This window comes from Artibeus jamaicensis, unplaced genomic scaffold (assembly GCF_021234435.1).
Source record: "Artibeus jamaicensis isolate MK-2021 breed Jamaican fruit bat unplaced genomic scaffold, CSHL_Jam_final scaffold_3151, whole genome shotgun sequence".
Classification (NCBI taxonomy): Eukaryota; Metazoa; Chordata; class Mammalia; order Chiroptera; family Phyllostomidae; genus Artibeus; species Artibeus jamaicensis.
The window spans coordinates 7921749-7946009 of NW_026522037.1; the positions used below are offsets into that span (position 1 = coordinate 7921749).

A 24261-nucleotide genomic window follows, 5' to 3' on the forward strand; every position below is an offset into this window, starting at 1 on the left:
TCAGAATTGTATGTCAGGGTTGCTAGGCAGAGACATTAGAAATGTTCTAGACCGAGCCCCTGCCACCTCACCTGTACAAGGAGACTGACGGCCAAAAGTTGCACAGGGAGCTGGTGGCTGCGCTCGGCCCATGTCCCAGGACTCTCAACCCAACCTTGACACAGGGCTGCCTTGAGCCTTCCCCCATCCACTGGGGTCTGGTCTGCTGCTCTCCACTCTCCCCCATCCCACTTCCACACTGAGAATCCCAGCTTTGTCTTCTGACAGCCTTTTATTTTCCCCACAGGATAGCGTATTAAACACAGGCTAGTCAGGTTTACCACCTCCTAAGGGAAAGTTTTTTTATATTATCTACGTTACCTAATGATACCTGTATTTCCATAATTTCTAGTAAGACAATGTTTTAAAGATGGAACCAGGTATTATTGTCTCAGGAAGCCGAGAGACCAATCGGTCAGTCTATGAACTAATCGTGACCTTTAGTTAACCCTCCCATGGAGTTTTATTATTTCCTTCTGTTCCTCACTGAATGCAGTTTTTTACTCATAAAATTTCCTGGATCTTCTGACGCATGGACTCCGTAGCACAGGTAGACTAGACTGTCTCTCTGTAGCCAGCAGTCTAGGGAGAAACTGCTCAGTCTCCCAGGTTTGTCAAAGGGAGCTGTGATCTGATGTGAACACGCCAGACTTTTACATACCAGGCTGTTTGTAACTGGTACTATTGTTAATAATTTATTGAGGTCATGTCTAAGGTTGTTTTGAGTTTGGAGATCCTTGAAAACAATGGAGAAATACTGTTCATGTTTATTAAGCACTTGTTTCTCAAGGTACTGTGTCCACTTCTTCACACGGACTCTCATTTCAGCATTGCGTTGGCAGATTACACGAACTCCTGCCCCAGAGATCAGCAGAAGCCCCCCCTTCCGCTGACCCCCGTCACTGTCATCAAAAATCTCTATCTACTGTCTCAGCAGCAGAACTCGTTTCATGGAGTGAAATAATACACCAAGCTCAGGGAATGAATGGATCTTGACCGATCTAAGCAAATCATGGCAGTCTTGTTCTTCTTTGCTTAGATGTCCATGTTTTCCCAGCTTCCTTTGCAACTGGAACTGGCACACGACCAATAGGGATTTGAGTTAATCTGGAACTTCAGGGAAATTTCCAGTCTGCTAAATGTTCTTGCTCCTTCCCCTGAACCCAGGCCTATGACACTGCCAGTGCCGTCTTTTGCTAAATGCAGAGAGCTTAGACCTGGGGGCTGGATAGGAATCTCAATTGTGATTCTGAGCAATCCAGGGCATGTTCCTTATTTCTCGGGACCCTCACTGTCGTCACTGGTTAAACAGGGATAAGTAAATATGACAGAACAACAGAATACAGACTACATCAAACAAGGCATGAAAAGTTCAGTTGGCCTATAGTAGGGTTCAATAAATGGGATTCCTTACCTAATTCAAATTAATAAAAATATTCCAGCCGTGCCAATCGGTACTTTCACTGTGACACACAGACCCTATGTTATTCCACGACTTTCACTAAGTCATTTTGATTTAAAGCTCAGCAGAAATAAACATGTTTGTAGAAGTATTTTTCTTTTCTTTTCAGGAGCCTAGGTGTTAGTGATAAAGAACCACATATTAAGTAGATAGTTGACAAATTTCATTTACTTGCTTTTATAGCCACATGATTGTAAAAAAGCAAACAGCGCTAATGGCTGCTTTGGTGGAAACAGCATTGGAACCTCGGAAGGACTACATTCTCTGGACGGGTTTTATGCCCAGGATATCGAAGCCCTTGGCCATGACAGCGGCCACTGCTTCACACAGCAGCATACGGCACATGTTCACCTTCAACACTTTTCCTGGGAAGACAGAAATAAGAAGACAGTAACTAATTTGTTTTTCTTTTTCGAAATCATTATTAAAGAATATATGTTACTTCTGGATTTTACTGAGAAGTGAAAGCCCAACTCACAGATGTTTGGGGGCTGTTACCAGAATCACTTTTACTTTAAACTATAGAGACAATCCAAGAAATAAAGGTGTTTCTGCCCCGGCTGGTGGGTTGTTCAGTGGACTGAGCGCTGGCCTGAGAGCCAAAGGGTCACCAGTTAATTCCCAGTCAGGGCACATGCCTAGGTTGCAGGCCAGGTTGCCAGTATGGGGTGCATGAGAGGCAACCACACACTGATGTTTCTCTCCCTCTTTCTCCCTCCCTTTCCCTCTCTCTCAAGACAATAAAATCTTTAATCAAAAACAACAACAGCAGCAGCAGCAAGTTCAAAGCTACTCATACCCGATTCAAACAAATACCCCGCTGGTGCCCCATCTGCCATGTAGCCACCGGGGGGTGCCGCTCACCAGTCTGTCGATCTTTCTCTACACAGTAGCAGCTATCGTAGAATTCAGTGAAAGTAGTCGCCAGCTCATAGATATAATCGCAGAGCGTGTGGAGAAACAGGTCATCTAAAATCTTCTGCAGAATCTCAGGGAACCGTAAAATGCACCGGCCTAGTCTCCACTCCTTCTCATGGTCCAAAACGATCGTGGTCTCTCGAGCCGCTTTCTGGAGCATCTCTTCGTCGACACTGGCCAGACGCGCAATAGACCTGGAAAACCAGGCAGTCATCACCACTGCTCTTTGTTAGGTACCCCAAACGCTAATAAGACATGACCGGAACAAATGAAAAGTTGCCATCCTTTGATTAGAAGCAGGACAACGCTGCGCCCACAACTACCTGATTCTGGTGAAGGCATACAGTAAGTAAGCAGCTGTGTTCCCTCTGTCATCCAGCATTTTGTCAAAGGAGAAGATGTAGTCGTTCAGCCGGTTATGGGAGAGATCGGCGTATTTGATACAGCCGTAAGCTACGGATGTCTGAGCAGCCTTCAACTCCTCTGCGGTTAGGACCTTATGGAAAAACAAAGCCAAACCCCACAGCTTACTGACCACTGCCTTTGTCCTGGTGTCTCACAGACAGAAGGCGAGGGCAGGGAGCATCTACTGGTGCTCCCCTATCGGTAAACCGCAGGACAACGTGGGCCTATCTACAAAGAGAATGATGAAAATATAGCTCATCGGCTATGCACAACAAAGAATGTTTCTATGAGAAACTCGATTTGTAAAATAAAATCTAAGCACTAAGGTCAAGTAATTAATGAAAATCGAAGCAGGATGTCCAGAGCAGGAGGAAGAACTCGTGCATTGTTTTGCCAATATTTGGTCACACACAGAAGCATTATTAAGCCACAGTAAGTAAGGATTTCTGTTCTGGACATGATTTGGTAGTTTGTAGTAAACTAACCCTTCCACCGAAATCAACTATTTAAAAGTTGGAAAAATTGCCCTGACTGGTATGGTCCAGTGGGTTGGGTGTTATCTCGGAAACCCACAGGTCGCCGGTTTGATTCCCAGTCAAGGCACATGCCTGGGCTGTAGGCCAGGCCCCTGGTTAGGGACGTACCACAGGTGACCGATCGCTATTTCTCTTGCACATCAGTGTTTCTCTCTCTTTCTCCCTCCCTTCACCTCTGTAAAATACATACATACATACATATATACATACATGAAATCTTAACCAGAAAAAAAGAAGGTTGAAAAATTATATGAAGCCACAGTTTGAAGTCACCAGATAGCACTGACACAAGCACAGTTAGGGGGTTAATTCATCTTCGCGATAAGGGAAACGAGCCAGTTCCACATTCATCTGGTACTTTCCCTGAGGGCATTTTCCAAATCACTACGTGCTGGACCAGGCGAGGACAAAACCCAGGCAGGAAAAGGCGGTCTCACTGGGGTAAGACAGTTCAGAGACTGGGGCTGCCAAAGAAGTGAGGACAAAACCGCCAAGAAGGGGAACCAGAGAAGACTGGAAAACTGAACACAGTTCTTTCAAACTGTCCAGTGGCTGGTACTAGAAAGGCACCCATCACTCCCACAACCTCACCGGGGAGCGCAAGTGCATGGCTGAAGAGAGAAAAAGATCTCAGCAGTTGTTTAAGTAAATAACCTCGTGAAACCATGAGGGACATATTTCAAGATTAAAAACTCACCCTTTGAGTTCGGTTACACTGAAATAGTTCAGCCCTAACACAGTCTAACTGGAATTCTATACCCAAACAAAAATATTATTCAAATTGAAAATGATATAAAGATATTTTCAAACAAATGCTAAAAAAATCTGTCACCAGCAGACTTTCACTACAAAAATGACTAAAAGATCTTCAGGCCGAATAAAAATAATCATAGTTGGAAGTAAAAAACTGCAGAAAGGATTAAAGTACACAGGAATAAAAATGTGGATAAAAATAAATACCACCAACCAGTTTAAAACTAACGCTTGGCAAAAACTTGGCCAGGTCCTTTATAAAAGAAAATGTCTAAATGGCCAATAAGCACACGACAAGGCGGTCCACCTCGCTGCCCATCAGGGAAACGTAAGTTTTAACCACAGCGGGCGCCTCTGCACACTCGTGAGAAAGGCTGTAATAAGACGGACAAAGGCAGGTGCTGACGGAGACACGGGGCAGCTGGAACAACCATGTCCTACCGGTGGGAGCTCCCTGGAAATTCTTCTTAAGATTTTATTTATTTATTTTCAGAGAGAGGGTAAGGGAGGGAGAAAGAGAAAAACATCCATGTGAGAGGCGTACTGATCATCTGCCTCCCATACATGTCTCATCCAGGGACCGAACCTGCAACCAACGATGTGTCCTGACTGGGGATCGAACTGGCCACCTCTCGCTCTGAGGGAGGACACCCAACCGAGCCACACCTGTCAGGGCTCCTGGGAAATTTTTAATGAAGTTAAGCACAAGGCTACCGTTGTGTTGCCTACTCTGACAGCTCAGCGGTGGTCCTGGGTGGTGTGTGTGGCTGCCAGGTCTACTCTACCAACACTCCCAGAGAGAGGGGCTCCGCAGACGGAGCCGCCAGCGCAGGCTGGAAGCTCAGACCGCCTCAGTGTGCAGAGGTCTCCTATCGCTGGGTCAAGGCAGAGGCAGGTCAATTGCCCATAACAAGCAGGGATGCTATGCTATATTCACGGAGGAGAAGATGCCATTGTTTTGTAATAGCCAAGACCTGCATTTTCAAAATAAATGTTTAACAACTCAACAAACTTACTGTGCAATAAAATCTGAGTAATATAAGCCTGTGGTAAGTGGATCGAGTCCTTATAATAATCCCAGTCCCATCAATAAAATAAAAACAAAAACTCACAACACAATGCATGATACACGATATGTAAAGAAGGCCTGGAATTACCTTGTCTCGTTCCTTCTCCTTCAATTTGTCCATGGATCGTTTTAATCCTTCTTCCAAAAGGTCTATGAGGCGCACTGTTTCACCTGAACGTGTTTTAAACTTCTTCCTAAAACAATTTAATGAAATGCCTAACTAAATAGATTCTGAAACAGACCTGACTTAGAAACCTTCAACAACGAAGGCGTGGCAGCGCCCTACGTCAGTGTGCAACCAGGGAGCGCGCCAGGAGAAACAGGCGCACTTTCGAGTGCCCTTCCTGCAGAGCCCGCGACTCAGAGCCCTCTGCTTTAGGCCCCAGTAGCTTCGGTACGCGTTCACCGTCCCTACGCTCCCGGAAGAAACAAGACATTTGTTACTTCGTTTTCCTGAACACAAAGTTTGGCTTAGTTACTTAACCTTCTTAAGAAATTATTAATAAGACACACTTTTGCTTCTAGAATTGTTTTGGGAAGTAGGCAAATTCTTAACTGGAATCTCACTAGCACTTCCCCGCATAGTAACCAACCCTGAATGCATAGTATAATCAGCTGAAGAGCTTACAAATCCTTCAAACACAATAGTCGTATAATGATGCACTCTTTCCTTTCTCACACAAAGCCTACCAAAATAATTGTGATACTTCCTATTAAAGTTGAATTTTCAGATGTGCCTTAGAAAGGATATTCTTGCCCTTTATCACAGAATAATCAAAGAAGAATAATCAAAACTCTTCTATTATTCCAGAAACGCATGAACTACTCCATGGCTTTCCTCGCGGAAAGGCATCGCCTCCTCGAGTGTCCAAGAACCTGTAAATCTGTCTGATGAAATGATACCCATCATAAAACTTAGCAAAGGGCTAAGAGACACCTCCCTTAACATCACTCCTTTGCAATAACTGTTTTTTCCGTTACTCCCTACCTGCGCCTGCCGGGAATTCTGGGTTTTTTTTGTCTATTGCTCTGACCAGTGAAGGGATGCATATCTGAACACCAAAAGAGCTTACAAAAAAATAAGCTTGGCCCGGACCCGTGCGGCCCAGCTGGCTGGGTGTCAGCTGCAAAGTAAAAGGCCACCAGTTGGTTCCCAGTCAGGAAACCTGCCTGGGTTGTGGGGTTGGTCCTCGTTCGGGTGCATACAAGAAACAACTGATTGATGTTTCTCTCTCACATTGATGTGTCTCTCCCTCTCTTTCCCCCTCCCTTTCCCTGTCCTAAAAAAAAAAAAAAAAGAGAGAAGAGGGCTATAAGGGGACTAGATGGTGATGGGAAAAAATACAATAAAAGTAAATAAATTAATTTAAAAAAAGCAGCAGCCTAACACCCATGTTAGACCCGAGTTAGTAAGCACCCCCTGGTGGGCCTGGCACGTATATTTCAACATGCTCCACAGAGGATCACTCTGTTCTGCAGACCTTCAGGGCCACTGTGGAGCACCAGCTGATGCCTGGCCCAGCTGGTGCTTAATAAACAGGCATCCAAGGAATAGCAGGAGGTGATTAAATAAAAGGGTCAATTATTTGTCATAAAATGTCTTCATGCAGAAAAATCTCACCAAAATATAGGTGGCAAAATCTGTGGGCATTTTAATGTATTTAAGCTGCAGTGGGCTGCCACTGGTTAACTATCACTAAGATTACTCTTCACTTTACTGCTCTTGGATACCACAATTAGATAATGATGAGAGTGCAGAAATACAATAAAACAACAACAAAAAATAAATCAACAACCACAAAATCCCATGGCCATCGCGTAAGAAAGTTAAATGCCAGGATGTGAACATTGGCGATAAATATCAAAAACAAAAGCAGATTTGGTACTTTCACCTAACTGTAGGACTAACCATCTAAAAGTCAGTCAACAACATCAACAGTTAGGACACTAAGACCCTGTAAGCAATACTCAGCCCACTGGTCAGCTCTCCAGCACCGTGAACACCAGGACCCAAGGTCTTCTGATAGCAAAAAAGTGGGGCTCGACAGAAGATTCGCACATTAGGATTAAAAGTGTTCCCTGCTGATGCCGACAAGGTCTTTGATCTTCATGTAACCTGTCTATAAAAATACCTTGACACACCTAACCTGCCTTTTCTGTTTCATTAGGGCTTTTGTACATCAGCTGGTCAAGCACCTTGAGCTACTCCAAGTGGTTTTCATAACGTTACGGTCTTTGTGTAATGGGAGTATGTGGGTGGTGTCACCAAAATCTAAAATGCCAAAGATTTTAAAGACATGCTGATTAAATAGCTAAGTAATTTTTATTGGATATAAAATGTTACAAATTTTGTGCCTTGGAATTGAAGAATACTGTGTATAAATATTTGCTTGTATTTATATTTAATTTCATAAAGGCTGAGCCTTTATGAGGGGAAAGAACTTGATTATAGGAAAACAGAAAAGTATGGCTATTGACATGCATGTCTTAATAAACTTAGTGTTTGTGAGATGAGCATAATGGAAGCTGTGAATGTTAAAACAGACATTTGCAAAATGCTTGAAATACACTGTTAAATATTTGGTTTGCAATCTAAGAAGGCACAGTGATAGAATTTATAATGTAGATCTGTGGAAATTAAAACTCTTTAAATCTGTTAAGTCTATAGTCTGTTTCTCACTCAACTTTGTACAAATCTCCCTAAACGGTTTCACTCTCCCCACACGTGATTCTAAAACAGCTCAGCTGATTCACCACCAGAGCATAAACAGACTAAACAAACCGTGGGCTCTGAAAATTCTCATATGGTATCAAATGAAATGCAGCCTCACGCAAAGGCATTTAGGGGTCAGGTGTGCTAGTACCACCTTTAGACTTTCCAGACTTACTTGTCTTCCCCCAGCACCACACCAAACCCGGCATGGGACACTCGAGTGACTTTAGGGTCATACCAACCGATCATCTGAGCAGCAGCAAATATCGCCTGAAAGTGCACAGACTACAAAGAAACAGAACAGAACATTACTTGGTAAACTTTCTAATGACAAGAAAATGACTTAAAGCTTTTTTGTGATTAAGGATAAAGATCTGTATAACACAGGTCACTCACAACTCTTAAAGGGCAAGTATAATTATAAAAGCTCCTTTTTATTCCCCTTACATGGCAAACAGTAACAGCAGGACTATTACGGTTTCTACATTCAAAGGTTTTTTAAGCAACTGAATTTAGGGCAGGTTCATGGGCACCAGTTTCAATTCAACTTCCTGTCACGCAACCACCATTTCAGACAGGAAGGGTCACTGAGGTTCAGAGGAGTAACACTGGTTCCAGTTTATGGGGATGAGCCAAAAAGCTGGGAAGTGTCCCCCTTTTACCAAATGCAAACACTGTTCTCCCCTGTTACAATGCTATTCTTGATTTTGGTCTCTGGGGAAAATCTATGGTCCTCAAGTGCCAAATGCCACAAAACTCACTAGACCATCTCACACGCAATGAGACCACATACACATCTGCAAACTCACTTGCCCACTGTCCACCACGTAGATAATCGTATCTGCTTTTTCCTCATGTAGTCGCTGTTTAATCGCAGCCAGGTCAGATGTATCATACGTGTAACCTCCATCTGATTTTACTATGGTTAAAGGTATGGAGCATCCTGGGACAAATACGATCTTTCTGCCATCATCCACTTGCACAAATCCTAGAAAAAGAATCTTTATTAATAATGTTAAAAGAACCCTGAAGAAATATAAATGCTGAGCTGTCACAGGATATTTATTAGAGAGCTAAGGCAGCACACGATTTTTTTCTGTCTGTGACCTATGTGCCTTGGAAAACGGCGACTGTCCTGGTTGTCTGGGCGCCCAGGGTGTCTGCAGGGAACAGCAGAGCGACCCTGACCGTCTGCTGGACTTGCACTACCCCTGGCTCCCAAACTCTCTGCAACAAACCTCACTGGAGCCCGTCTGCTCAGCAGACACAGAACACCTAAACCCATGCTTTGTGTTCGAGCTGGGGCTATAGCCTTCCTCTGGGAGAGAGATGCAGGTTCCATTACTCAAATGTATTCAAAGAACATGGTGACAATAACGACGGCTGTATTTGAGTACTATAATGTGCCAAATACTATGCCAAGTCTTATCTGGCCTTCACAATAACTCTATGCAACACATACTATTATTTTTGCTTTTTTACAGGTTAGGAAACTGATGCTTGGTAAAGGCGGTATAAAAATGCAGTGCTTAGAGCATGTTTTTAACCTTATTAGCCATGTGACCTTGAGAAGTTACTAACTTCTCTGTGCCTCTTTTCTCATCATTTAAAGTCTTTAAAATTGTATTATCTTAAAACTATGGCCCCTTTCGGTCTAGACTGTGATAGATAAATATCATTTCCTATTCAAGTAACCAGGCTTTTTTAGAAATATCAGATTAGTTGACTTCAGTTATAAGGCAGAAAATGTATAAAATAACCCTCAAATATCATATACCAGAAACCAATTAAACTATCAAACACTATAGAAGTCAACAGAAAAAAAAAGAACAAGAGCCACTGTGAGGCAGTTATCATTAGCCAAAAATCTGAGCATCAGAAAAATAATAAAGCCCTGGATGGTGTAGTTCAGTGGATTGAGCACGGCTTGTGAACCAAAAGATCGAGATTTGATTCCCAGCCAGGGCATATGCCTGGGTTGTGGGCCGGGTCCCCAGTGGGGGCCACGTGAGAGAAACATCAATGTTTCTTTCCCTCTCTTTCTCCTTCTCTTCTCCTCACTCTAAAAAAAGAGAAAAAATAATAAAGGCAAGTAACTGAAAATATAAAATATACTAATGTCATTTTCATATCTGGAAGAGGCTAAGAAACAACTTTATTCTTCTGAAAATTGATAAAGAAAAACAAAACCAAATGTTTTTACTGTCTTATGTAACCTATACATCAAGATAACCAAACAAGATGACAAAGTTCAGTACAGCAGGAGTTCCCGGTAACAAACCAAGGAGGAATGACAGGGTTTTCCGGCCACTAGAACAGTCATGGTCAGTAGTTGCTAAAACCCCTGGGGAGGGGGGTGGGGAGTCCCACGGGAAAATGTAATAGGTCAGGTGACAACGCCTGAGCCCGTGGCACATCCCAGCATCACAAAAAGCGCCAATCTGACATTGTTTCCATTCTTGCAAATAAACAAAGACAAAGCAAGAAAGGAGAACACAAACCAGATTTTAATCAAGCCTCTTTAGAAAACACAGAAAGAGGAATTATATTAACTAACACCATATGGAAAATTCTGTAAAACAGATGGTGCAGATTCTTCAACAACAAAAGAAAAAAAAGGGAGGGAGGAAGGAGATACCTATGAATTTACAGAACTTAAGATACATGCTAAATAATGTAACGTTCAGACTCTGAAAGAGAAACCCTGGTGATTAAAAAAGACTGTGAATCTATTTGGGATATTTAAACTCTGATGGGTCATTTAATAATACAAGAGACTATTTTTAATATTCATGGAGTGATAACAGTACCATGATTTGGGACTGGGAGTAAGAGCCTATTCACTTAGATACAAACCGAAACAGTTATGGATGAAGTTATATATGATGTAAGTACTGCAGACACACAAGACTGCCCGGTCTTCATAATTGTTGAAGTTGGGTGACGAGTACACGAAGTTGGGGGGCACTGAATCTATCCATTTTTGACTTTGTTTACAGATGTCCATAATAAGCCCTGGCTGGTATGGCTCAGTGGACTGAGTGCCGGCCTGTGAACCGAGAGGTCACTGGTTCGATTCCCAGCCATGGCACATGCCTGGGGGGTCCCTAGCTGGGGGCACGGGAGAGGCAGCTGATCATCTCTTGCACATGGATTTTTCTCTCCCTCTCTTCCTCCTTTCCTTCCTCTCTCTCTACAAATAAAGTCTTCGAAAAGCAATTTCCATAATAAGAGTTAAAAATAGTGCCTACCTTTATCTTCAAATTCCTTTACGACATCATTCATCCGATCTTGATAAAAGGACTCTCCCCTCTCTATCAAAGATATGTCCAATGCATCGTAGATTTTATTAAACTCTAGAGAAAAAAGTCACCGAGTGAAGAAAATGGTTAAGAATTTAAACAAACAGATAGCTTACATTAAAAGAAATTTTACTATTTAACTGAAATATTTAGAAGGAAGAAAATAATACTTAAGAAATGTATGATATAGAACATTATATATACACTGCCTTTTGGAAAATGTGGGAAGAATGTGGCAAGCCACGTATCAAAATATTAACAAAATAATTTTTATTTTATTTTTCCTGTCTGCATTGACATATTTTCCCTGAAAACAGCATATATTTCCTGTGTAACTTTCAGTCCGGTTTTTTTCAAATGTGAGAACGAAAACAAAAGAAACAAAAGCCTTTTGTATCTGAAGATGAAATATTTAGTATTTTTAATGGTTTTTCCTGATGTGCACCATTGACCTGTCTGCCTAGCTGGGCAGCAGACACAGCACTGCCCGTGGCAGCACCAGAGAACACTTTACCACCGAGGCCTGCAGAACAGCCAGCAGCAGCCGTCTTTCTCAAAGACCTACGGGCTGTTCCTGTCCCTTTATTCTTCAAAGTGACCTTTACAATTACTCTGTCAAGTTCGAAAATTTGGAATAGTCTTAAATGCCAAACTAATTTCACTAGGTCGGGGACTCTGCACGGCACTCTATCCAAAGATTCGACTACATCTGCTGTGTATTTCTCTTCATTTTGGTCCCACACATTTCTATCAGTGTATTCCTAAGTGTTTTATAGCTTCAGCTGCTACTGAAAACGGGATCTCTTCTTTTTCTTTTCTACTTTCTTTCCTAATTTTTACTGACTTTTGAGAAAATTAAATTTTGCAATTGCTTCTCATAATAAACTTTCTTAATAGTTGTTTCAGTTTCAAAAATATTTAAGAAAAAGTCTATTTGCTAGTCCTTGAAAGTTTAACACGTCATTTAAGGTCAATTCTGCATAATAACTCAAGGATACTACATGCAATAGTACTTGCTGGATGTATGAGCCAAACCCAGAAACCCACCCTGGCGGGAGACATCACAGATGAGCTTCCAAGCTTTTATGATGTCTGGATCTTTACCCTGCAGCAGAACCACGCACTGGTAGGCTCGCTTCTTAAATTCCTCCTCAGTATCAAATCTCTTCTTGGATTCCTAGGTTTAAAAAGAGAACTAAGGTTTATAAAAAGAGCCGACCCTGTATTTTAGATTAGGAATTTGTCCATTTGTGAAAAAACAAACAAAATTCATCAATGCCAAAGAGTGAGGAAGTGAAAACTTGAAGACCAGAACAAGTGCTCTATCTTAATAGTCAGGAATATCGTTACAACTGAACGTGCCAAAGAACATTACTATTTCTTTTAAAGTAATTTTTCTTGAAATACAAAATTCCCACCACTGCGCTGCCTCCACTTTTCTCATTCACAAAAGCCCACTCACACCAGTGCTTCTGTCTGCTCCAGAAGAGCAACCAACCACAGATAACAGGAAGTGCTGATTTTTCTGGGCTCTCTATGCCATTCGAGATGGGGTCCTGGGTGAGTAATTATTTGTAACTAAAAATAAAATTGTTTTGTTTTATTTCTATTTTGAAAGCAACATGTTTACTGTAAAAAACAAATGTGTATAGTTAATCTTACTCCAAACTAACCAATGATAACAACATGTTGCTACATAATTCTAGATACTTCTTTGCAAATACACACCTACACACTTTAACAAAACCGGGTAATATACAACTTTCCCTTTACTGTGGTTTTAAGATTGAGCGATGTATTATAAACATCTTGCACTAATAGATCTGCCTCATTATACTCAGAGCACAGAATTCCAACAGCTAATTATAATATTAGAACATTAGTTATTGGTTATTTTTACTTGATTGATATCAGGAAATATTGTGGTTACTTTATATTTTGGTTATTTTTTTAAAGATTTTATTTATTTTTAGAGAGAGGAAAAAGAGGAAGAGGGGGAGAGAAAGATCAATGTGTGGTTGCCTCTCCTGTTCCCCCTTACACAACACAATCTGGCCCACAACCCAGGCAGTGTGCCCTTGACTGGGAATCAAATTGGTGACCCTTTGGTTCGCAGGCTGGCACTCATTCACTGAGCCACGCCAGCCAAGGTTTCAATTTTTTATTTTTAGATTTTTTATTTTATTTATCTTTAGAGAGGAAGGGAAGGAGAGAAATATCAATGTATGGTTGCTTCTGGTGCATCTCCTGCTGGGAAATGGCCTGCAACCCAGGCATGTGCCCTGACAGGGAATCAAACCTCGATCTTTTGGTTGGCAGGCCTGTGCTCAATCCACTGAGCTACACCAGCCAGGGTTTGGAAGAGTTTTTAATAGCCCTGGCTGGTGTGGCTCAGTGAACTAGGCTTATCCTGAAAACTGAAAGGTCACCGGTTTGATTTCCGGTCAGAGCACATGCCTGGGCTGTTGGCGAGGTCACGGGCTGGCAGCTTGCGAGAAGCAACCGATCAATTTTCTCACACATCAAGGTTTCTCTGCCTCTTTCTCTTTCCCTTTCCCTTTCTCTAAAAATAAATTAAAGAAAGGAAGAGTTTGTAATATAATGTTAAGTACCATACAAAATATTATAGTCACAAATAATGTAATAAATGTTTGAATATGGATAAGTGAAGAAGTCAAAGAAAGTTGACCACAGTGATTGATTTAAAGCTAGGATTTATGATAAATTTGTCTTTTAAAAACTTTTCTTCCATATACTTAATAACATTTTCAAAATATATAAAATTGAGAGAGAAACAACAGCATCAAAAACATTTTAGCCCTGGCTGGTGTGGCTCAGTGGGTTGAGTGCTGGTCTCAGACCCAAAAGGTCATCGGTTTGATTCCCAGTCAGGGCATGTGCCTGAGTTGAGGGCCAGGTCCTCAGCTGGCGGCATGTGAGAGGCAACACATAACATCGATGTTTCTTCCCCTCTTTCTTCCTCCCTTCCCCTCTCTCTAGAAATGAATAAATAAAATCTTAAATAAAATGCTTAAAAGAAAACATTTTAAAAACTAGGAGGGGATAGAAAAAAGCTTAAATACTAAAATATATTTTGATTAACAAACTCCTAAACTCACTTAACAATAGGTAATGTGGTAGGATTTAATTTTTCACACACACCAACACAGAAGCAAATGTGTTAAAGGGGTGCGGAGTTTTGCAACTTTTATTCAGACCCACAGTAGCTTCAAATACCACTCTGAACTCTGCAGGGAAAATAGATAATTACAACGAATGGTGAACACACAAATAATGTAAGTCACTGGTATCAAACCTTATAAAAGGCCTGAAGATCCCCAATAGGAGGTGAAACTGTTACGTAATCTGGAAATGTGTCTTGCAGGTGAGCGATGAGCATGCCAAACTGGGTCCCCCAGTCTCCGATGTGGTTTAACCTAGAGCCAATCAGAAGCCATGAAATAATAAAAAAATGATAAACACGATTGATTTAGAGGAATGATACTCCATTAGCGACCACCAACACGTAGGCGCTGGCCCCTCACACCGTTTAACCAGCGGCTCTCCAACTGGTCTGCAAAAGTCAGAGGCATCTGCTATTTTTGCCAATGCACCGTATTTTGCCATGTGCAAGGCATACTTTTGTGCCCAAATTTTTGAGGTAAAAATAAGAACATGCATCATACAAGGGTAAAATGACTACATACTATGGGCATAGTAATCCCATGTAGAATGTGTTCAAAACCTCGGGTGCGCATTTTACACCAGAGCACATCCTACACTGCAAGATGTGGTGCATCCAGTAACACAGGCTGCACAAACCAGGCTGTGGGATTCGTTAAATGAATGAAGCTTCTATTAACGGACTGTGATCTTTTCATTGTGCAGTTAACTGGGACAATGACTGCTGAACAAATGTTGGTCATTATCACAATTTTATAAAAATTTAACTTTTCAACCAATTATATCTGTAATTTACACTGTAGTTCTCAAGTATCAACAGATAAAATTCTACAAAATGCATGTCAATTCAACTACTTTGCATCCCTCACTGCTTTTAAATAATCTCAAACCACCAGATCACCTCTTAACTGGATTATTACAACAGACTGCTAAGCTATTACTACAGTTCTCCCTTCTTTGCCTGGCTTATTTACAGAAGCCAGAGTGGTCTTCAATTAGATTACAGACTAATTATTGTGCCCTGCTTAATTGAGTTTCACAGAAGTTACATTTTTGACCAAGTGAAGGTAAGACCCTCCACCAGCAAAAATAATCATGACTCACTTTTATCTTGGCTCTGACTTTACTGTGGTGGTCTGGAGCTGAACCTGGAGATTCTCACTCTACTAATTAAGACTCTCTGGTAGCTTCCCATTACACTAAGGAATAAAATCCCAATTTCTACCATGGCCTACAAGGCCCTGCAAAATCTTTCCCTTGCCAACCCCTCCCTGTACTAAAATATAAACACCTGGTATGCATCAAGAAATACTTGTGGAATGAATGGTGGGGGCCAGGGAGCTGACTTTTTTCCTTGGTTCCACCCCCAGAGAACCTAAAAAGTTATCGGTTCAGAGGAGAGGCCCAGGACATAATCTATTTAAAAAGCCTACTGGGTGATCAGCAGCAAAACCATGCTCCAGAGTCACTGACTTAGTCCAAGATTCTTTCTCAAGAGACACTCATCATTTTCTACAGAACTCTCCGAAGGCGAGAGTACACACCTTAGCACATCGTATCCCGCAAATTCAAAGAGGCGGCACATGCTCTCTCCTATGATAGTTGACCTGAGATGGCCTACGTGCATCTCTTTAGCTATGTTGGGAGAAGAAAAGTCCACTACAACCTAGGACAGAAGGCAAAAAGAGGGACAACAGTGTTATACTATAATTATGTAATGTGATAAATATAGCTACAGAGGCAATCATATTACAACATGTAAATAAATCAAAATAACATACACCTTAAATTTACACAATGCAATTTATATGTTAAATATATGCAATCAAGAGATTTTTAAAAGGCACATACACATTTTATTCTGCTAACACATTCATTAATAATATATGTAATAATAAACCCAAACTTAAATAGTAGCTTGGCATGCCATTCAACTGCATTGTCTTCTGATAAATCTATCTGTCCATCAACAATTGAAAAAGAATCAGATCTGTTTACACAAATTATCTATGATCTATTTCAGCAATAATTCCAAAACATCAGCTGGCTACCTCAAATGCCTTCTGAAATAAAGTGAAGAGAAAAATCACATCACAAGCAAGATCCAGGAAGAAGGCTACACCACAGTTATGTTCATAATCTCACATATTAATGATTCAATCTCAACATGAGAGGTGAAAGCCCCCAGTGAAGCACTTTTCATATAGTTTTAAGCATCAGTCTATCAATTACAAGTGTACATATACCTTTTTGTTCTCTCCAAGGGCAGGCAGTCGAACACCATTCACCAGGAGATTGGTCAGCTGTTTTGATACAAAGTCCTTCCGTAAGTGGACATTAATAAAACCTAATGGAACAGCACAGGGGAGAAAAAGATCAGACAGCCCCCGTCTTCAAGGACCGTTCTCTCCAAAGACTTTCTCGACTTCTCTTATGTAGCCCCCAGGTGCGGACCTGGCTTAGGCAGCACTCTTCGGGACCCCGATACCACCCGGGGCCTTGACTTGAGCCCCCCTGTCAGCCCTGTTTCTGCACTGACTTCGAACCTGACCCTTCTCCTGGAAGCTTACTTGATTCAGGGACCTCTCACTCCCCGCAAAGGATCTGTTCATCTCTTAACAGAAAACAGCCACAGGCTTCTCTGACATTATCTGTTTGCTGATGAAAAAACTCAATCAAAAAGAGGCACGGTAACTCATCTAAGATCAGGCCACTAAGTGTAGACTGAAACTTCAGCTTCCTAACTCTCAATCCAAGGTGCTTTCACCATCTTGTTCAGCACAGAAGTCTTAATCCTGCATTTATATTTAAAAATGGTCTTCATTCTTATTTCAAAAAGGATTCAGCCTCAATACGACTGCTTAAGAAGAGTAACATTGTCATACCGGGACCAGCAATTTCAACTTTTTCAATACAGTCATTGTCTGGGAGGTGCTTGGTAATGTTTTCGGCAATTTCTCTTGGATTCACTCTCTGTTCCTTGGTTTTGAGCATCTATAATACAACATAAAAATTTCATTACACAACCAGTTTCAGCAAGTGACTGAGAAATGCACACTGACAAAGCCCTAGATGCATCTGACATAGACCAAACAAAAAGCAGAGGCAGAGAAGCCCAATGACTTGTAAGTGGACAGATTAAAGAAACACGCATTGCCCTGGCAGGTGTGGCTCAGTGGATTAAGCTCCAGCCTGCAACCCAGGGGGTTGCCAGTTAAATTCCTAGTCAGGACACATGCCTGGGTTGCAGGCCAGGTCCCCAGTAGGGGATGCATGAGAGGCGACCACACATTGATGTTTCTCTCCCTCTCCCTCTTGCCCTCTAAAAATAAATAAACTATTGGGTGGGAAAAATCATGAAGCATCAAGAGTCTCAAGAATACAGAAGCACCAAAAACACATGATGTCCATTTTAAAACGAATGGCCACGCATACTTGTAATCTTTTAATGAATACATTAAATAAAGTTTTTAGTTCTTATGCTTATTTCCAATGTATTTACATTTCTAACATTCAAACCATGAAAGTGTGCAATACACAGACTTGGGTAATAACAAGCACCCTTATAAACTTAAATCCAATGAAGACACATAAAAATTATCTAGGAAGACAGCCCTGGCTGGTGTAGCTCAGTGGACTGAACATGGGCCCGTGAACCAGAGGATCTCAGTTTGATTCCCAGTCAGGGCACATGCCTGGGTTGCAGGCCAGTTCCCAGCAGGAGACCCACGAGAGGCAACCACACACTGATATTCTCTCTCTCTCTCCCCTCTGAAGATAAATAAATAAAATATTTTTAAACAAATACCAGCTGAATAAAAAAAAAATTATCTAGGAAAAAAACCTGGACTCTTAGATTAAAACCCTTTCTATTCAACCAAAAAAAGAAAGCAAAGTCCCAAAGCAGGACAATTAACCACAAACACATGAGACAATGTAGCTATTTAAAATAGGGAATTCTGAATGAAAACAAAATAAAACAGCCCGCCTCAAGGACACCACAGCTCCATCCAATATTTGATGAAAATGCTGGCTGGTACATGGCTAACTTTTAACCTCTCACCTTGCAATGCCCACCAATCACACACCACAGTCCCAGACACAACAGGGGCAGGCACAGAAACAAAACAACGCCAATACCTACCACTGCCCTTAACCATCAATAACACCTAAAATCTAACTCAATATCCAAGTCTGTACTTTTTAAAAAATTAAAAACATACATTCCCTTTTTTCAAGTTCTCCAGAATTGTGGAGAATGTTCTTTTTATTGAGGCTACATAAGAATTTGCTATTAATTACGTAGATGGCAAATATGATGATAATGCATAGGAAAATCAAATCACCGAGAGTGCTTCAGAATAATGCAATCACCTGAGAGATACCCATAGCGCTATTACACTGATAGTCCCCAAACTTGGGCTGCTGACTGGGTGTCACCATGAGCGGAGGGCTTGCCAAATCGGGATACGCAGCCCTAATGGCACAGCCAAAGATCTCTTGTAGGTGGCTGTTGATGTTAATCATGTTTTTAGTTGGTTTGTTCCTTTCTGCTTGAAGACTCTGTAAGAAAAGAGTAAAAATATCTCGGTAAAATATTAAAATTTCCCAAATACTCTAAGAGAACTTTTAATGTCCTAAGAAGAACTGAAAGGTAACACACTCCCAGTTCAATGCTCCCACATCGGGGCAGGCTGAAAAATGTCACAGGTCACGCCCATCCATCCCCCTGCAGGTGAGACGTGGGGGAAAAGTCCCAAGTTCTCCTCCTTTAGTTACGTTACTAGAACATGGACTGGAAGTAGGGAGTATAGAGAGCTGACTAAATCACCTTCTAAGCTTCTCTAAAGTTCTGAAAAAATAGCATAAAATTGGATATATATATTTCAAATCCTGGAAGTGAAAACCCTATGTATAAAAACAAGAAAAAAAAAACCTTGCAAAAGTATGTAATTATTTAACTATTATGCTGTATACCTGAAACTAATACAAAACTACACTGAATGTAAACTGTAACCGAAAAAAATTTAAAAAGTTAAAAAAATGTATTCACATGTTCTTTTTATTAAAATGTTGAGCTCTTCCAGGCATGAAATGTATCTCTCATAGGCTGTTTTGTCTTACTGTTTTCTGTGAAGTGGAATACATTTTTTAAGATGGTGTGTAATTAGCCACCTCTATTACTACACTTATCATACCTTCTCAAAATTACGTGTCCCTCACCAGACTTCCGGAGGTAGGAGAAGTGCTTATGCATGGCCTCATCCCACCTTGCACTGTACCTGCCAGGGAGCAGGTCAAGAAATGGTTGACTGAACATATGTGCTTTTAATGGACTATAAATAAAATTGTCGCTCACACACTAATCACAATTTTATGTAAATGAAAATGGTAATGATGGCAATATCAGTGGCAATGATAATAAAAGCTGTTATTAGAATAGCACTGTGTCAGGAACTGAGCCCCATGCTTTATCTTACGTCATCTACACAAAAGAATTAAGTTACCATCATCGCCACTTCTGTGTGGGCTTGAGATTAGGGAACTTGCCACAATTAACAAAGGATAAGTGGTAAGTCAGGGTTCAAACTCAGGACTACTGGAGTGCAGAGTTCCCAGTTCTATACTTGACCTCAACAACCGCTCAACCATACGAAAAAAATCATGTTCTCAAACTCACTAAAACGGATTTGTTTTTAGTTAATCAATAATTGAGTCCCTCTGTGATAACACTCAAAAAGGGGGGAAGATTTACTTTGCACAATTTAAAGATTTCCTACAGCAAATACTGAAGTAATTTAGATAGAATCCTAAAACCCAAGGCCTACTACAAATACATCTTAATCTGTATTTTTAAAGGATAGGGTTACCAGTACACATGTATATATTCTTTTTGGTGTGTATCTATTTCTGAACACAACACACACAGGAATCCATCTACCATGCAGTTTAGTATTTGATTAATATGTAATGCTTCTTTCCCAAGCCATTTTACCTGTGTAAGTCTCTTCTCTCCCAAAACGTTAAAAAGCTCCATGAGGTTAAGAAATATTACATACACATCTACTATAACTCAACACCTCACATTATGCCAAAAATTGTATCATAAAACTGACAGTTAATGAGAAAACCAGCATCAGAAGATTACTCAAAACCTATGTGACTATGTAAAAGAGCACTATCACCACAGCAATCTTAGTATCATCATTGTTAGAAAGGTATCTGTAATTCCTAATAAGTACTAAATACACATGACACTATATTCAAAAGTGACATGGACAGACAGGTCAATGGAAGGGGGATTGGAAGAGCTGAAGCTGTTGAGTTACTGAAAACAAAAGCAAAATGCTGGAGACAAACCATCAGGCAAGTGTTCCTAAGCCAGAGCACGTGGCCAGAGAGAGCCAGGAGCAGGGGGTGGGGGAATGGGCATCACACACTATACTTTTTTCTGCCTGTGGCTTGCTGTTTTTCTTTTGCGTTTGTGTGCCTGGTGTTCAGGTCAGCCGTCGTTACTCAGGAGGTCAAAGTATTTGTTTAACAACCAATATGCCTTCCGCTTACACTCTTATTAAAACCCAAGGGCTAATTTGTACTATGGACAGGCACACTTGAATACACTTCCTTTTGTCTCATTTATGTAGCCACTCACATAGACTACGCATTGAATACTTTTGAACTGAAATAAATAGAACTGACAAGTGAATATAAATAAGTGTGAATGAATGATAATCAAAAACATTAAGACATTTTGGGGGAGAGTCCCTGGGAAAGAAATTTTGTGGTTTCAGAAGACCCAAAGACAGAGCTACCTGGAGTACAGCAGATTACACCCAGGCAATGACAAAGGCCTCCGGGGAGTGGGGCAGCCAGAGAGTGAGATGGGCAAGTGGAACCTGAACCTGTGCAGCCTGGCAGGTCGCAGGCTGGAGGGCAACCGAGGGAGTCAGGCCACTCCCTAGGGTGTGACATCAGTGGGCCTGAAGGCAGGCCGAGCCATGAAACCCCAACTAAAGCCAACTTAGTTTTTTGACAAAACAGGCAGCACTCTTAGAGCATGAAGTCATTAAACAACAAACACAGCACAGGCCACCTGGGAAAAAAATTCTTCCAAAATATTAACTGCAAAAAGAACTCAACCACTATGACACTACAAAGTAGGAAAAGAAAATTGTAAGATAACCAGCTTAGGGCAGAGGAGGGCAGGGGGTATGTTTTGAAACATTTCCCTTTGAATGAGGCACTTATTTAAACTTCAAAGGCACAGGCTTAAACTGTTGAAAGAACTGTCCCAACATACTTGAAGCTAACTTTACGCTGGCAAACATTTGCTATGACAAAATGTTCCAAACGGGACGGACAGGTCAGCCCCAACTCCTCCATTACTTGCACCAATAACTTACTGCTCACTTATCTAAGGAGAAAGAACAGGGTTTCTTTACTCCTTTCCCCAAATTCCTCAGGGTAAACTTTCTTAGGTAACAAGGGTTTTTTTTTTAAGATACAATGATTCAAAGTGTAGAATGAAAACAGAACTACCGGACTCACCCTTCGAAGGATATTCAGTCGATACTTTAACTTTAAACTTTCTTCCCGCAACTGCTCCAAATCTGGAGAAGTGACTATACAGCCGCCAGTTTTCAACTGATCGATTTCAAGAGTCAGAGACTTAATCTCTTTTTCCTAAGAAAGAAAACGCACTTTGTTCGGTCCAGCATGGCTGATGACTTCCGGGACGTAATTGACTGTATCATAAACTTTATGACACAGGGGGCAGGGACGAAGGACTTTCCCTTTGAAAGGTTGTGACTTTCCTTCCTCAAGGTCTTGGATGGCTTTAGCAGATCACTCTTGACAATAAGAGACACCAAGTGTGTTGAGAGAGAGGAATGGGAGTGTTAAGCACACAAGGGGTAAGTCTCATACCCCTAGTTTCTTTGGATCAGGTGTTTTGCCTTTTGCCCTTTCTAGGACAAAATGATTTTCCCAATTTTTCCCTCTTTGTTTCCAGTGTCTTATGTCCTAGACCAGACTTTTCACTCTAATACCTAAAATTAAAGACATGCCAATTCAGAAGAAAGTAAAGCGTCCAACCTAACTGCATTACTGAGGGTGAGAGGCCTCACGTGAAATTTCTTAAGGTTTACCAGCACCTAACCACAACCAACCAACAAAAAACAGGTGCCATAAATAAGTACACAGTAGCTGACCAAAACAATTCAGAAATTACATCTGTAATTCTTACCACACCCCAGTGGAGAGGTGATTATATCCAGACACTGACAAAGAACATATACTTAGAACAGTAAAGAACTTGCCAACTTGCTGGATCAACTTGACTCTGTGACTGCTGCGTTAATACTTTAAAGCACTTCCCTTCCTCTCAACCCTCCCACTTTCACAAGCTGTGAGTGTGAGAGCAGAGAGCAAACTCCTGTTTGATGATTAACCCACTCCGTGGGCTTTCTAAAATTCCTTTTGCTTAGAATCATGGAGATAAAGGTGGCTGAGCTGCAAATCAGAGCGCAGGGCTGCTTCTCTTATCTCCTTTGCTCTTTGCCCGTACCCCCGCCCTCCCCCGCCCTCCCCCGCCCCCAAGAGGCCACGTGTGCACAGGGAAGAAGGGACAGTGAGAAGTGCCTGTAAAGAAGTCCCTAGGCTCCAGCCCCGAGAGGGCGAGACCCGCCGCTCCGCTAACCTCGCTGTCACCCGGGCCCTGAAACGAAGGGTTCTTTCTATTCCATTCCTGACTGGGCGTTCACTTCCGAGACCGCGCAGGCCAGGGACTCGGGACCCCTCCGCTCGCTACGGAGAGCAACCGGGCGGCCCCCACCTCGTGGCTGCCGCCTGGACAGCGCTCGGGCGGAAGCTGGAGCCTGATTCCTCCCCTCCAAGCACTTCCACTAGCCTCCAGTGCACCCACCTGCTGCAGCAGCCGGGAGGACCACTGGGCCACCAACGGGTCCATCCTCCAGTCAGGGCCTCCAGCAACAAGTGGCCGGAAGCGGAAACGGCCAGCACTACCCGGAAGCGGAAGCCCTCGGCTCCCGGGGTCTGAAGGCTCAGTGGGTGCGGCCGCCTCTGCTGCTCCCTGGCGGAATCTCGGGTGCACTGCGTGGAGAACCCACAGGTGAGACGGCCTGGATGAGTGAGGTCGCTCTTAAATTTGGCTTTTGAATGAGGGCAGAGGTGAATGGGAGCAGAGGTGCTCTAGGCTGGGACTGACTTGGACAGTCTTTTACCTACTGCCCCTGTCTCTCAAAGGCTTCAGTTTACCCCTCTGTGAAATGGGCGCATAACTTACAAAATCTGTTTATGTATTCAACAAGCATGTATTCTGCACTGCAATGTGCCAGACATTATTCCAGACGCTGGAAACCAGTCAGACCAGGTCCCCTGCTCTCATGTAGGCTACTTTCTGGAGTGAAGAGATACACTAGACAAAAAAAGTAAATGTTGGAGTCAAGGAAGCCGTTCCTGAGTGTGTGGCATTTGAGTTAAACAGCTAAGCTGCTATGTACATTCCAAGGACAGGAGCCTTAACTGTATTTCTTGCTCACTTTTCCCGATAGCCCCAGTACTTTAAAGCAGCAGTCTCTAAATTTCTTGCTTCTGTGCCCAGTGAAAGAATTTTTTAAATTCCTACTCCCCTGTAGATTTTTAAAGTTGACATCTGAAAACTAATGCCACAACTTTAGACAGTGGTAATGGGCTATTGTCTGGTATGTTGCTTCTTGTCTAAGTGCTCTCAGGTGTTTTCATTTGCCCTGTCTGGTGTGGCTCAGTGGATTGAATGCTGGCCTGCGAACCAAGGAGTCGTCAGTTAAATTCCCAGTCAGGGCACATGCCTGGGTTGCAGGCCAGGTTCCAGGTGGTGGTGT

At 42.0% G+C, this 24261-nt stretch overlaps 1 protein-coding gene across 3 annotated transcripts; it reads right to left on the reverse strand.

Moving 5' to 3' along the window:
• Positions 1 to 1651: 1651 nt before the first annotated feature.
• Positions 1652 to 23410, reverse strand: RARS1 (arginyl-tRNA synthetase 1). Of its 3 annotated transcripts, none has more exons than XM_037127887.2 (15): positions 23304 to 23410; positions 21929 to 22063; positions 18755 to 18943; positions 17266 to 17374; positions 16627 to 16727; positions 15925 to 16046; positions 14514 to 14634; positions 12245 to 12374; positions 11147 to 11251; positions 8705 to 8883; positions 8071 to 8180; positions 5271 to 5376; positions 2743 to 2915; positions 2366 to 2613; positions 1652 to 1866 (listed from the first exon to the last, which is right to left on the reverse strand). In XM_037127887.2, exons 1-15 carry the CDS (start codon positions 23346 to 23348, stop codon positions 1757 to 1759), a joined length of 1983 nt encoding a protein of 660 aa, XP_036983782.2. In that variant the 5' UTR covers positions 23349 to 23410; the 3' UTR covers positions 1652 to 1756. The 3 variants fall into 3 exon arrangements, with proteins under 3 accessions (XP_036983782.2, XP_036983784.2, XP_036983783.2); XM_037127889.2 differs by lacking the exon at positions 23304 to 23410 and adding an exon at positions 22626 to 22714; XM_037127888.2 differs by lacking the exon at positions 21929 to 22063 and having other exon boundaries at positions 23304 to 23389.
• Positions 23411 to 24261: the final 851 nt, after the last annotated feature.

Coding starts and splice junctions, on each gene's coding strand:
- RARS1 (XM_037127887.2), bottom strand. CDS start 23,348: ATGGACCCGTTGGTGGCCCAGTGGTCCTCCCGGCTGCTGCAGCAG. Junction 16,728..17,265: donor AGTTGAAATTGCTGGTCCCG/GTATGACAATGT, acceptor CTGTTCCATTAG/GTTTTATTAATGTCCACTTA. Junction 1,867..2,365: donor AGAGAAAGATCGACAGACTG/GTGAGCGGCACC, acceptor CTGTCTTCCCAG/GAAAAGTGTTGAAGGTGAAC.